The 14687-nt window shown below is 41.6% G+C and overlaps 2 protein-coding genes across 3 annotated transcripts; both read left to right on the top strand.

Moving 5' to 3' along the window:
- Positions 1-1055: 1055 nt before the first annotated feature.
- Positions 1056-7253, top strand: ppm1na (protein phosphatase, Mg2+/Mn2+ dependent, 1Na (putative)). The gene is made up of 6 exons (XM_071496004.1): positions 1056-1827; positions 2957-3528; positions 5894-6011; positions 6126-6240; positions 6346-6409; positions 7064-7253. Exons 1-6 carry the CDS (start codon positions 1422-1424, stop codon positions 7094-7096), a joined length of 1308 nt encoding a protein of 435 aa, XP_071352105.1. The 5' UTR covers positions 1056-1421; the 3' UTR covers positions 7097-7253.
- Positions 7254-9385: 2132 nt separating this feature from the next.
- LOC139631646 (amino acid transporter heavy chain SLC3A2) lies at positions 9386-13817 on the top strand. 2 transcript variants are annotated; one of them, XM_071496000.1, is made up of 10 exons: positions 9386-9585; positions 9733-10117; positions 11360-11524; positions 11600-11676; positions 11764-11841; positions 11914-11969; positions 12067-12262; positions 12874-12981; positions 13071-13133; positions 13323-13817. In XM_071496000.1, exons 1-10 carry the CDS (start codon positions 9541-9543, stop codon positions 13509-13511), a joined length of 1362 nt encoding a protein of 453 aa, XP_071352101.1. In that variant the 5' UTR covers positions 9386-9540; the 3' UTR covers positions 13512-13817. The 2 variants fall into 2 exon arrangements, with proteins under 2 accessions (XP_071352101.1, XP_071352100.1); XM_071495999.1 differs by having other exon boundaries at positions 9387-9585; positions 13276-13817.
- The last annotated feature ends 870 nt before the right edge of the window (positions 13818-14687 follow it).

Genomic DNA, 14687 nt, shown 5'->3' with positions numbered 1-14687 from the left:
GATAAATAAAGGTAAACAAACACGCTTCATCTGAAACACTTCCAGCAGAGACCAACATCAGCTGATAAAAGGTTTAGTCCTACTTATAGTTGAAGAGGAACAAAGTGTAACACACGTATAGTCCTTATTAAAACTCAGGAGTCCCTGCATGTAAACCAGGTCAGAGGCTCCAAATACACAACGGATAATGAGATGAAGACACACAACTGTCATGCTGGGGCAACAGGGAATCAGAAAGTCACATATAGCACAGGGTAGGTTTGAGTAGGTGTGTCAACACATCAGCAGCAGAAAAGCAGAAAACTGGAAATAAAAAAATCACATTCAATGCCAAATCTGGGAAGCAGGACCATGAGATGCAAAACGCAAAAAAATATGAAAACACAATCTTAACGCAGCTGACCCAATAATAGCACATCGAGATAAATTGTGTAGCTGTTATGGAGCTTTTGATCACATCATAGGATGTTTATAAGCCTATGGAATTTGCCAGTTGTCATGAAATTATAAATCTTTTTTTCTAAAACAATCTCACCTCAAGTCAAAGTGGACAAACTCCACCTGCTGATGAAGACCATGCAAGTTGACCAAAAAGCTCCAGAACAACCACTAAATGGAGTGTGGTAGTCGATTGTTTTGTCACCTGCTGCTTCCGGGGTCAAGAATGGAGTTTGAACCTCAGCTCTTAATGAATATTTTAACACAATACATAAGCTATAGCCTGTGTTTTCTAATATGTTCACTTAGCCTGATCAATAAGAGAAATAAATAAATTACTGAATGACAAACCACTCAGAATGAAGCTGTTTGGATGCAGAATGTCTTGTATCTGACATAAAATTCCTAAATAGACATGTGTGAGTGACTGAGGGATCCCTCTGTGTTGCATAAAGTGCCACCCACATAATCTGTGTGCAGACACAGGCCAACTGAGCCGCCTTGAAGGCCAGGTGATTATCTGCAGTGTTACACAGACAGAGGGAGGGGAAGAGGGACAAGGAGAGAAGCAGTAGGTGGGGGCAGAGCAGAGGGATAAATCAACAGAAATAGACAGGCCAATAGAAGTGCAGGGCTGATACAGGAGAGGTGTAGCAGAGGAGGAGAGAGACAGACAGAGAAAGGCAGCTTATAGTCATATTGTCAAAGAAGAAAAGGGACAGAGGAAGAATTCTCTGACTCTACAAGCAGGCTAAGGGATGAAGAAATGGTCCTGATCATTTTTAACAGAAAACCAGCTCAGTTTTTCATTTAACAGCCCAACTCTTATTGAAAGTCTCTTTTTGTTTACCTGCTTGGAGTGACATAGCACAACTGTTGCGCTGGACCTGCTGAGGAAAACACAGGGCCGGAGGAGGGGCACCAGGAGGAGAAGGGCTGCAGCCAGGTCGAGCAGGAAGCTTGAGCACAGGCTCCGCGGGGTGATGAGGACAGCAAGGCGGGCGAGCAACGTGGAGGTGCCCTCCTTCCTCCGCCAGCTGGTTAAAGAGACAGAGAAGATGGTCACCTTCTTCTTCAAAGGGGGGTCCAGGGAAGCAGGGCCCGGGGAGGAGGACAATTTGGATGAGGATGACTTGTTGCCGAGCCCGTACCTGGAGCGTCCCATTTTGGAGAAGCATGTGTCAGAGGGGGGGTCTCAGACGGGGCTGAATTATGCTGTGGCCAGCATGCAGGGCTGGAGGGCTCAGATGGAGGACGCCCACACCTGCATGCCCAAGCTGAATGGAGAACTGACAGAGTGGGGATACTTTGCTGTTTTTGATGGACATGCAGGCACCACAGTGGCACAGTACTGCTCCAGAAACCTGCTGGATCACATCCTTGCAACAGGTAGAGGACAATTAGTGATAAATGAGGTGAATCTAATTATTGAAGAGGGTTTAAAAATATGCTCTAATCTCTTGTACTGAATACACTTTACATCTAGGGATGACATCTAGCTCCTGTCTGTGCAGAGTTTAAATGCATTCACTGTAAGTCACTTTGCCAAATGAATTCAATTATAATTTAATGCAAGGCAGAAACTGCCTGGCATGTCAAATGTTTAAACTGAAAACATACTGCATTTAGATTTTTAATAAATATGTTGTGTTGCAAATATGACTTCTGAGAACTGTGCTGAAAAAGAAGTACTATAATAACTAACCATAATAAACTTGCGCAAACAGTCCCTTTGATGGCTTTGATCGTTTTAAGCATAGAAATAGACTTGACTTACAAACACAAAGTCCATGAAAGCATCTGATTAAGAGCAGATTATTAAAAACTTAAACAATACAAGTTTAGAGATGAGATTACTTAAGACAACTAACATGATACAGCCTATATACACTACAGAAAGTTGATAGAAACATACAGTATAATGTCTTTTCAAAATAAGAATTCTGCATATTGTTTTGTGGTACATCACAGTGAGAGAAAAGTAATTCTGGGAGTTCAGGGGGATCAGAAAAAAAACACAGCTGCTGACATTCATTCAGATATTAAGATTTATACTTGACATTTAGAGCTGTGATCTGATTGGCCTGCCATATGAGAGAATATTAAATTGCAAAAAAGAAAAAGGAAATTAATAATCACAATTACATGAAAACCTTTAATAAACTCTTGTTACAGCTGTGCATCATGACCCTTGAAACAGACACTTTTTGGGCGTTCTTGGTTCATTAAACATAACAGTTTTTCCCACAGTATAAAATCAGAAACAGTGTCTTGAACATGTTATTGCCCTGAGCTACAGTGTTACTCCAACAATACTGATTCAGTGTTGCTTTTAGTTCTCTGACCTGCAGCAAGCTATCAAATGTTGATTTCACAAATCAAATTAAACACATTTCCCCCAAGTTTATGTGGTACCAGAGTTCGTGTGTAGGCCTCCAAACAAACAACATGGCAGTGTGAGGAACCATACAGTATGTACGTAAATTAAAACCAAATGTTTCCCCCTCATTTTCCACAGGTGGGGTTAAAGCGAGTGAGGACCCCGAGCAGGTGAAGGAGGGGATTTGTGAGGGCTTCCTGGACATTGATCGCCACATGCACAAACTGGCTCGACAGGACAACTGGGACCGAAGTGGCTCCACTGCTGCAGCTGTCATGATTTCCCCACATTACACTTACTTCATCAACTGTGGGGACTCGCGCACTCTGCTCTGCCGTAACGGCCAGGTGGTCTTCTACACAGAGGACCACAAGCCATTCAACCCCAGAGAGAAGGAGCGTATCCAGAATGCTGGAGGCTCTGTGACCCTGCAGAGGGTCAACGGCTCGCTGGCCGTTTCCAGAGCGCTGGGGGACTTTGACTTCAAGGAGGTGGACTGGAGGCCGCAGACTGAGCAGCTGGTGTCACCGGAGCCTGAGGTGTACGAGCTGGAGAGGACACCTGAAGACGAGTTCCTAATTCTAGCATGTGACGGTGTGTGGGACGCCATCGGCAATGAGGAATTGTGTGCCTTTGTGCGCAGTCGTCTGCTGGTGTGCGACGACCTGAGAGAGATTTGTACTCAAGTCATTGACCTCTGCCTCTATAAGGTGAGATGTCAGACCACAAAAGTGCGTCAGCGAGGTGCACAAATACGAATTAATAATACAATAAAGTAAAGGGCCTTGACAAAAGATTCTGACACTAACATGTACATTTTAAACCTTGTGTGGTTAATGTTTTGACACACAAATTTCAAGCACTGTACCAGGAAAAAGGAAACACTGAAATGACAAACATACTGGATATACTTTCCAAATACATGAGAAAGAAAAAAATTAGGAAGAAACTAATGATTGACACGTGTTCCCTCAGCACGAAGACAGCTGAAACAGTTTCAGTATGACCATGACTTGGCATTGACATGATGTAGTCTCGGGCCAATATGATACTGAAAAAAAGTAGCAGCAGCACAAGAGTTTTGCCTAAACAAAACAAAGTTTAAAAATCAGTCAATGTGCAGATCAAATTTGCAGCTTTTTTCCCTGTCTTTTAAAAAAATAAATGGCACATCTTTTGAACAAAAAAAGTAACATTAAGACATCACCTTGGGCTCTAGGAGTCTTTGATGGTCATTTGTCACTGTTTACACCAAACAATCAATGCAGACAAAAATCAGCATATAAAGAAATAATGACAGTAAGTAATGAAGAATGACATCCACCACTAATTGTGACAATGACTAATTGTGGCAGCATAAATGGAACTTTCCTTCCATTAACATCTAAAACTTTCATGTGAATTGGGCCAATTAATTTTATGTGAAGGAGCCTGAACACAGCAAAAACAGGACGTCCCCTACAGAGAAGTAGCCTGAATCGATGACGATAGAAAAATACCCCGTGATTATTTTGTGGATATGTCCACAAAGTATCCTATTGTCAGTGAAGCAATTCCAAACTATTGTTAAACTCCTCTTATTATTATTCACTACAGGCACAGATTAAAATCCAGCCCATTTAAAATACTGGGCTACTTAATTCCCCAGCACTTGTGTACAAGCAGTGGCACCATCCTGCCGTGTTAGCTCAGCAGAATCTCCAAACTCAGCTCATTGGATGCTGCAGTAGGACACAGAGTGTTAAAGCAGGTGGATTCATGAATGGGAGGCTTTACATTAAGGGAGGGGGGGGGCAAATACACTGATGTTGTTATGCAAGTAGATTTCTCCTGCAGGTCTTCTAAACATTTGTTGGTAACTGTGCATCTGAACACTGATGAGACCTTCTCCTGCCCTATAAATAGCTGTATTAAGGCATCCCGGGACATGGGATAGGAGGGAAGAAAAGCAACACATGGCTCGGATTAAGACTTAGTGTGAGTGTGTTGATGGGAGCTCAACACACACAGCTCAGAAGTTTTATCCTGGTCGGGATGGGCTGCTATTTATTTCACCTACAAAGGCTTAAAGTAAAGACTGCGTGTTCCAGTACATAAAGAGCCTCTCTGCTTGCATCTCCGACGTTATAACCAACAGGCTGATGCAATGACTTCACGAAACAGCCCAGAAAATGCTGGATTTTCAAGGCTATACTGAATTTTATATTTCGGAAATTAAAAAAACAACAACAATCTATCAGCAACAGTTTTGTTTTATAACTGCAATTTTTTGTTACTTATTACTGCCATTCACTGACATATACACTGATACTGATATATATCTGCAATAAGATAATATTTATCTATCTACAAGCTCTATACTTCACAGGTGTACTTCCCCAGAGCCACAGACTAAAGTCATGTATTTGTACAGTAAACCAGGAGTATCATTATCTTCTCTAAGTACTTAGCTCTGACATCAGAGGAGATTAATATGTAAACTCTGTTTAGCAAATGTATCAGCATGTGATAATCCGCCCATAAAATCAACCAAAATATATCTCCACCCAGCCTGGCCCAGGCCTCCACCCCCTGCTATTTTCCCCATCAGCAGGTCTATTTCAAGTAATTTCAAGCAGTGGACCAAGTATTAAGATCCTGTAGTTAAGTAAAAGCACCAGTGCCACAGTGTTAAAGTACTCCAGTAATAGTACTTAACAAAAAGTACAAGTGGTCATTATACAGGGAAAAGGGCCTGCGCCAGAGTTATATTATTATATAATTATATTATTGGAGTATAATTACTGATTTAACATTTAAGTAGCAATTTAATGTAGTACATGGTTGAATGGGAATAATGTAAACTCTCTAGTTTTATGTAGTTAAATATACATGTAGATGCAATTGAGATGAGATGTAGTGGAGTAAAGCTATAAAGTAGCATAAAATAGAAATACTCACATAAAGTAGAAGAACCTCAAATTATACTTGAGTAAATGTACTTAATTACCTCCCAGTACTGTGGGATTAAGACTGCAGTCTCAGTTCTGTCAATCAAACTCATCTGATAATCCTGTGCTCTGTCTCCCTCTTCAGGGCAGCTTGGACAATATCAGCATCATCATTGTCTGCTTCCCCGGTGCCCCCCAGGTGTCACAAGAGGCACTGCAGCAGGAGGCAGAGCTGGAACAACAGATTGATGTGAAAGTGGGAGGTGATTTGCAGCAGAAGAGTTACTGAAATCCTCCAACACGAAGCACACTAATCTTTGGGCTAATGCCATCTCCCTATTTCATAACCACATTGCTTTGACTCTCTCCCTTTACAGAAATTATCCAGATGATGAGGTCCAGAGATGAGGACCCAGACCTTCTTTATGTGATCAAATTCCTGGCTGCAGAAGAGATGCCAGGACTTCCACCAGGAGGAGGCATCACCAGCAAGTGAGTCTGAACAATTACAGAGACATGTTTACAGTGGAGTCGGTTATTGGGAATCAAAACAGAAATCTTTGCACTCATGTGCTACCACTGTTTCTCTCTTTGCAGGCGAGACTGTATCATCTCTGCATATCAGAAACATGTAATGACTCTTAGAAGTCAGGAGCCAATGGTAAGACACATGAGACATATTTCATTCATTTGATTAACATGTTATTAGACGCTGAAAGTTACAACAAATAAAAATAATATGCCTCATTTACACAAATAGTTTGATAACAAGTTTGAGAGATGAACATATCTTGAAACTGACCATAAGTCATAACCACTGATATTTAAAGTCACACAAAACTACAGTTGCGATTAACTATTGGTTTTATTAGGGATTAAATTTCTGATTAGTTTCTTGACAAATCAATTAATCAATCTTTGTTATAGCAAAAAAGTTGATCAACAGAGAATAAAATGGAAACTAGAGAATTCAGACCTTCTCCAAGTCAAACAACATACACCAGACTTCAGAGAAAAAAAACATTAAATTCATAGTAATTGATCCAGACCTGCCCAAAAATTTAAGGGGTTCTTCTCTGGTTCGCGCCCCATCCGTCCACCAACTTCAGTGCAAATCGGCAAAGCAAAACGGCAACAGCATCAATATATCTGGGGAAATACAAGACATTTTTGGCCTTTTTGCTAAACATAGAGTCTTATAAAAGTACATTCCACTTCCTGTAAGTGTGATCTGCCTGTAAAATAAAGTTATATTTAAGAAAAATGCAGCAACTTTGATGATAGTAACATTGTGTATTGTCTTGTGTCATTTCAGGACATCGAAGGATCGGAGGAGGACTCAAACTAAAGGCGTTACCATGGAAGCAGACTCACCACCAGTTTTACTGTCTCCATGGAGACCAGCTTAAACTACATTTACATTTTAGATGGGCACAAATTCTTTATGTAATATATCCTCTTTGAGCATTTGCTTTCTGATCAATTAAAATGAAATTTAAATGAAATACTTGCTGTGTTTATTTATGTTGGGATTATATTTTCTAATCATTTGTTACCGACAAGAAGTTGTTAATAATATTTAACCGTGCAGCACCTGGAGAGACAGATAGATAGATAGATATTTACTACATGCTTGGGGCTTCAGTATAAAGCAGCTCATTTACAATTCTGTGTGATACTGCAATACATCATGCAAAAACCGAAATAGCTTTGCGTTCTTCTTCAAAAAAAAAAAAAAAAAAAGCAACAACTTGGACTTTCTTTATGTTCTCCACACATGGGCTGCATGTGTATCAGAGTCTCATGAGGGAACGCAGGGTCCCTCTGTAAATAATTAGTTTGCACAATGCCGCCAAGAAGCAAAGGTGACATGGATAGCAATAACATGTTATAGCGAGAACATAAACGTGTGCCGTAAGAGAGAAAAGCCAGAGGGAGAGACACAAAAGGACAAAGAATGCAGAGAGTGTTGGAGAAAGAGATTGAGAGGGGTCCATGCTGGGGGGTAAGGAAGAGATATTCCCAGGAATTAGCAGACATACATCATTAAAAGTGCACCCTACCGCTCTTTAGAGGAGATGTGTGATGTGTTACATCACCATGTGATTTAAAAGTTGTTCACCTGCAGGCGAGTTTATAGGCAGCAGTTCTGTACAGCCTGATAAAGGACACCCATAATTTGCCTCATTATTAATCTAAAATCAGACATATATACTATAAAATCAAAGAGTTTATTCATTTATTGTGTGACAAGTGTTTTTCATAAATCTTTCATTTAACAACCTTATGTTTATAATATTTAAAGACACTCTTTTTGAACTTCCAAAGGAGTTGTTGAGATGTACTGTGGTTTATGGCTGATTCATTTCGTCTATGCAATGTGACATCTTGATTGGCTCTTTTCTCATTGATAAAAATGACTAAAATGATTCATAAATAATCAAAATACATGCACATTTATTCTCTGTCAGTAATTTCAGCTCTTTATTCGGTTGATTTCTCGTTTTCCTACACACATAAAAAAAAAGAAAAGAAGTTGGGTTGTTAGCTTTGCTTGAAATGTGACAGCAGATCAAAGTCTGGAGCTATCTGTAGCATCTATATAACAAAAATAATACAAGATGGTTCAAGCCAAAGTCAAAACTACCTCGAGGGACTTCAGGGGGCTCTCATTGGCAGTCATGTGTTCTTCAGAATGTGTTGCTAGGGTGTGGTGAGGCTCAGCACCTCTGTATTAATTGTCTGAGCAGAGCTTTTATTGGACAGCGTCCTTCTCACCTCCTCATTCCTGACGAGTCAAATCACTCAAACATTCAACCAAGGACAGCACTGCTCTGTGGAACCACCGGCGGCTGAAGTTAAAGAGGAAGTAGAGAGCGGAAAAGAAGAAAAAGGGACCAGAGAGGAAGGCAAGTAATCTGAGACAGAAAATGTGAGTAATGACTTTGCGTTGAGATAAGCAGCACGAGGGAGGGGTGGTTAGTGCTGCCTCACAGCAGGATGGTCCTGGGTTTGACTTTCTGTCCTAAGTTTGCCCGTGTTTCCTCCACTTTCCTCCTTCAGTCCAGAGACATGTTGTTCAGACAGAGCTGTTTACTTAGCTGTTTACTGCTCAGTGACCCCTAAACCAACAGCTGTTGTCAGGTGAAGACCCTGAAAAAACTGCAGTAAGAGAAATATCTTGTTTTGGAGAATGCAGATTTTATGAGTCTGATGTACTGAAATTGATAGGATATCCGCAGCACCATCAGGCTGGATGTGATCAAAAGGTTCATGCACAATTGATAAAATAAAAGGAATCATAATGTAATTACAAGGAATATGCAAACACACAACACATATCTTAGCATCCGGAATAAGACAAACATAATCTTGGCAATTACTCAAAAGCAAGAGAATCTCGAAAATTGGAGACACAAGGTTCTGCGTCTCATGAAGCTGGACTTCAGGAGCGTCCATAGCTTCTCTTGAATTTTTCCACCTTGTGCAGAGTGTTTGTCTGAAAGAGAAACTCATTTTGAAAATTACATTCCCTTAACCTGTTGGTCCTACTGAAAAATTTGGCCAATTTGTGGGGTCAACAGGATTGGCCAATCAGACATCAGCGACACCTCACCTGCAGCACATGTCAAATTCCCTTAATTTAAACACCTGTGTGAGGCAGGAAGCAGCAGGAGGGTGGAGGGCGCCGGTCATGGCAGAGCTGCATGCTGAGTGTGTGCGCGCTCTCCTCTAGCAACGCTAACTCTCTGCAGCACCTGTGTCACCAGCCGTGCTCCTCTTGTGGATTACATGGCGCAAACCGGTGAGGAGGCCGCTGAGGAGGCAGACGCCACGGTATGGATACAGACCAGACAAGTCCGCACAGAACCGCGGCCGGGAAACAGTCGCCCCACTCCTGCCTGCTGCAACTTGAGCGTGTGCATGCTTAGCCAAACTGAAATGAATCCCCCGCTAATCTTACCGTGTATCACTCACCTGCAGACAGACAGGATGCCTCTGAACGTCGGAGACACCGGGTACGGCAGCGTGCCAGGCCCCGGGCTGTCGGGCAGCGTGGGCGCCTCAGAGACGGCGCCGCTGCTCATCCCGGAGCCGGAGCCGGAGCCGGTCCAGCAGTGGCAGCCCCTGACCAAGGAGGAGCTGGAGGTCGCCGCGGGGGGTCTGGGCTGGAGGAGGGTCCGTTGTTACCTGGTGGTGCTCTTCTGGTTGTCTTGGGTGGCCATGCTCGCCACCTCCGTCGCCATCATAGCGGTCAGCCCCAGGCCGGTGGTGACGCCGCTCAAGTGGTGGCAGAAGTCGCTGTTCTACCAGCTGCAGCCAGACCTGGTCATGGAGGCGCAAGCGGAGGGGTCAGGGGGCATAAATGGTGAGGCAATAAATAATGGTGTCATTTAAAGAATGATTTCTTCGTTTTGCTCTTGCACATCTAACACATCCAACTGCAGTCCATGTACATCTCGATTTCTTGTTGAAGAGCTCCGTTTGACTGTTTCCTGGTGGTCAAACAGAGGCATGGCGATGACTGTATCACTACAGTGTCTTAAGTTTTTATAGGCTGTGACACATTTGTTCAAAGTATACTTTCACCAAGTTTGCAGATTTTATGGTGACATTAACAAGCCTTGATGTCTTATCAGTGGCCAGATTGAGCAAAAATAAGAGCTGCTTGGCCCCTGAATAATGCCCCGTTCTTCCTACTCTCTTGTAAATGTGTACTGGTTTTTCTAGAAGAATACCTGGTCTCAATTTTTTTTTAGGTTGTATTTTGATCCAACACATTAATTTAAGAAAATGCATTTAAATTAAAAAACTGAAATATGGAAGGTTGTAAAAACCAAGAGGCCCCTCTTAAAGACAGGACTTCAACATAATGTAATAAAGCAGGGGTTTAGGTGTGGTTATTCTCAGGAAAAGTTTCTATTAACACATTTAATTTAACACAAACCATTTGACGCACATTCAGCATGCAGCTGTCAAGGCCTCTTGGGGCCCTATTGAAAGTTAGAGAGAGATTCAGTTGGAGATTCAGTTTCTTCCAGTGAAAACCAGGTTTTTGATTATTGATAAAGAATTACGTCCACACTGTATGACAACATTCACACTGACCACAAAGTAAATTTTATCCATTTCGAAACCCAGATTAATGTAAGACTGCCTATCTGTGTGCCAAAGTTTGTCCTACTTCAAAGAATTGCTCCAGGCCTTTTTACTCAGAGCAGAAAACAGCTTGATGTCTCATGCCACACTGTGTGCAGACAACACAGGCTTAAATCTGAGAAGCCACCACATGATTGCAACAGACTCGGAAGAAATTTTCATTGTTTGCTTTTGGGGAAAAAAAAAAAAAAAAAAAGATGATCCCATGCAGAGAAAACAGGTAAAAACTGTTTTGTAATAGAGATAAGTAACTTTAAAAACTAGACTACAATATTAAGACTATCTGTTACATACACAAAGTACTAAATACCATTTACACCAAACACAAATGGTGACCACAAATTGTAATAAGACAAAATATTCAAAAAGTGGGGAGAATAGGATATTGAACGGTGACAGATATATTATATATAAATATTACTAACGCTGTCTTATGTTTTAATCTCTCAAGTGCTGTGTGAGCAGCTTCCCTACCTTAGGTCCCTGGGTATTGGGGCTCTAATCCTGGAAGGTGTGTTTGATAAGGACATGTCTCCTTTAGATGTCACTGCGACTAGTGAAAGCTTGGGGTCGTTGCCTCAGATCCAACATCTGCTCACAGAGAGCAACAAAGCAGGTGAGTGGAGGACAGCCTGCATAGGTTTTTCCTGCATGACTTGATGATTAATGAACCTTTTCACTGGTGCTGCAGGTCTCAAAGTGGTGTTAGATTTCTGTGAAGTGGATCTAGATGTAGCAGGAAACGAGCCATCATCAGCCGTGGTACAGGTGATACCCATTCTGTTGTCATGCTACTAAACATGTTAAATTGTCAGTGATGCTGCATTTCTTAAAGCATTACTTCTTTTTCCACAGCATACACTGCGCTTCTGGTTGGAGCAAGGTGTGGCAGGTTTTGCAATCTGTGATACAGATGCAGCATATTCAGAAAAGGTAAATGATGCTCATTAATGTTATAAGAAATGTCTTATAAGCAGTGTTTCCAATAAAATACTTACATTTCAGACTCTGCTGGAGTGGAGAGGAGTCTTCAGGGAATTTAGTAGTCAGGAGGAGGAAAGGTATTGCATGTACAGATGTGGATGGATGTTTGTTTTTCTAACATGAAATTAAGCTACAGGGTAATTGGAAACTCCATACCCGTGTGTCTCTCTTCAGGATTGTGGTGGTTAAACAAACACGAGACGTCCCGCGTCCTCTGAACAACTCCAGCCAGATTAACAAGACACTCGTGGATGTGGTCATGAGGTCAATTCTGCCATCTTCACATCACCTCCTGTCTGCCCAGGAAGTGGCTGACGCTATAGAGACAAACCTGCAGACCAGAGAGGATGATATATGGCCCAGCTGGACAGTAAGACATCTCAAGAGATCTCAGTGTTGAGTTCATGTTGAATCAGTGTTAAAGAGGTGTTGATTCAACTGTGTAATCATTTTGGAGGATGTAGTTTGTGGTGCTGGTGAACTGCATTGCGTTGATGTTCACAGGTCTTCCTATTGCTTTATCCACCCCATTCAAATCAGTGATAGTAGGCTAAACAGCAGACATACCTCTTTTTACAATGCAATACAGTTCAACAGCACCACAAATGGTAGTCAGTGTAAATACTGATCAGACTTCTTAAAGGTGCAATTTTACATCATCTGCAAGTGGCACTAAGTCTTTAAAATATATTTATGAGATTATCACAGATTTACCCAATGTAAAACCTGCATAAATTAAATCCACTGAATTCTGGGCTGAAACTAAGCACTAGTCTCCTACTGCACTGAAGCTTTAGTGATGCCCCTCACTTGGATCTCTTTGGATAAAAGTAAACGAAGTTGGCAGTTTTCTGTTGATCGATAACCGTCCTATCATTTCAGCTTTAAATGAATGGCATAAGTTATCTAATACTGTATATATTTTCATTGCCCTTTGATTCAGGCAGGTTGATTTTATACAACTGCATTGTATTTCCGCAGGTTGGAGGCAAAGCATCTCATGACTTGAAGAAATTACTCCTGGTGTTGATGATGACTCTGCCAGGATCACCTGCAGTCCAGCATGATGAAGACATCGGCCAAACACAGGTTTAAACAAAAACCCTGCTTGAGACTTTGAGTTCATTAATTAACTTTTAAAAGTTGATGTTGCCAAATAAAAGTTTTCTGTCATATAGAATGTGTCTCTGAATGTTGGCTCATCACATGGAGAGACGAACGAACCATCAGACACCCATCCAGTGAGTGATGAAGCTTGTTGTCCTGTCTGCTCTGACTTGTTTATCAAATGAATCATATAAAGCTATTGATAAAGAAACCAAGAATTATTTGGGTAGGTGATATTTAACTTCCTGACACTTGTCTGTATAATCCCTCTCTCAGGACAAGAAGGCGAAGCGTTCATCTCTAGCTCTCTTTACCTCCCTCAGTCGCTCCAGAGCCACAGAAGAGGCTCTTCTGTATGGCAGCTTCACCTTCCTCCCCTTCAACACCTCAGCCAACTCCTCCTCTTCTTCCTCCAACTCCACTCTTGCCTCTCCTTCGTCCCCCACGATCTTGGCCTTCCTGCGCTCCTGGGGTTGTGTTCACTTCCTCATTCTGCTCAACGTCGGCCCTGAGCTTCACGCTCTGGATCCTGCCTGGGCCCCGAGCCTGCCTGAGGCTGGAGTGTTTGTGACCAGCACAGGGATGGACCGCCTTGGGTCAACATCTCTGTACACGCTGGAACTGCGCCCCCACGAAGCCATTGTCATCAAACTGTTTGAGGCGGGAAGCTACTCGTAGAGCTTCTCTGTTGTCAGTTGTGTGGAGATTTAGGTGCTGGGTTTTCAGAATGACAAATATCTAATGCAAATGTTTTTTTTTTTTTAAAGTTCTGATCAGTCTGTGCTCAGAGGTCACTAAAAATAAAATTATGAATTTGTGCTGTGTGTGTGTGTGTGTGTGTGGCAGCATTTGTTGTCAGGGTAAAGTGGGTTCCCTTTAACCCTCTGGAGTCTGGGTGAAAACACTGAGCTTGGATTATTAATGGTAACATAACATTAAGGTAATGTTATGTATCAGGTGGAGACATTAGGAAACCATTTGAAAGTGCTTTCACACAATGGTCTCATTGTGGCTGTAAGTTTAAGTTTTTTTTCAAAGTTGAATTAATATTTTCAGTGAGTACAGGCATAAAGTGACAAAAATGCGTTAGCATAAAATCACTTAATGTAATGTGCACTTATGTCACTTATATTTTGAGTTCCTAGCAACTGACAAAGCAAATGCCAAAGTTGGATTTGAAGCCAGTGGTGGAAGAATTATTCAGAACCATTCACTGAAGAGAAAGTACCAATGCAGCAGTGTAAAAATAATTAATTACAAGCAAAAGTCATGCATGAAAATCCCACTTAAATAAAAGTGCATGAGTATTAGCAGCCAAATGTAAATGTATTGAAATAATGGTGCTGGTTTGATCAGACACAGAAAGTCACAACTCCAGGGGTTAAACATTCCTCTTCATGATGGGAAGGCAATGTAGAAAAGTCTTTTTTTTTTTTTGCAGAAGAAAACTTGAAATTTCATGGTTATTTCCCTGTGTTATAAACAAAGTGAAATCCCACTGCAGTGGTTTTGCAATTATATGTCACTCATGAGCAACAAACAAACCACATTGTGGGCCACGCACTAATCCTCTTATATGTGAATCCTTTTTCAAATCTCTTGGGCGATCCATTGTTGACTCAAATCTGAGAAGCAAATGGAGCTCCACATTTGTTCATAGCATATTAACTTAATCTTTCTTGGCACTT

The sequence above is a fragment of the Trachinotus anak genome, unplaced genomic scaffold (assembly GCF_046630095.1).
Source record: "Trachinotus anak isolate AG129_WGS33_773 ecotype Australia unplaced genomic scaffold, CSIRO_AGI_Tana_v1 ptg000014l, whole genome shotgun sequence".
NCBI classification, from domain to species: domain Eukaryota; kingdom Metazoa; phylum Chordata; class Actinopteri; order Carangiformes; family Carangidae; genus Trachinotus; species Trachinotus anak.
The sequence above is the reverse complement of the archived record's forward strand: the minus strand, read 5'-3'. Positions and strand labels throughout refer to the sequence as shown.

Bases quoted from the DNA above. Each gene is read 5' to 3' on its own strand.
- ppm1na (XM_071496004.1), top strand. From the start codon at position 1,422: ATGAGGACAGCAAGGCGGGCGAGCAACGTGGAGGTGCCCTCCTTCCTC. The intron at 1,828-2,956 runs GTAGAGGACAAT...CATTTTCCACAG, and splicing joins GGATCACATCCTTGCAACAG to GTGGGGTTAAAGCGAGTGAG. The intron at 6,012-6,125 runs GTGATTTGCAGC...CTCCCTTTACAG, and splicing joins GATTGATGTGAAAGTGGGAG to AAATTATCCAGATGATGAGG.
- LOC139631646 (XM_071495999.1), top strand. From the start codon at position 9,541: ATGGCGCAAACCGGTGAGGAGGCCGCTGAGGAGGCAGACGCCACG. The intron at 9,586-9,732 runs GTATGGATACAG...ACTCACCTGCAG, and splicing joins CTGAGGAGGCAGACGCCACG to ACAGACAGGATGCCTCTGAA. The intron at 11,525-11,599 runs GTGAGTGGAGGA...CTGGTGCTGCAG, and splicing joins CACAGAGAGCAACAAAGCAG to GTCTCAAAGTGGTGTTAGAT.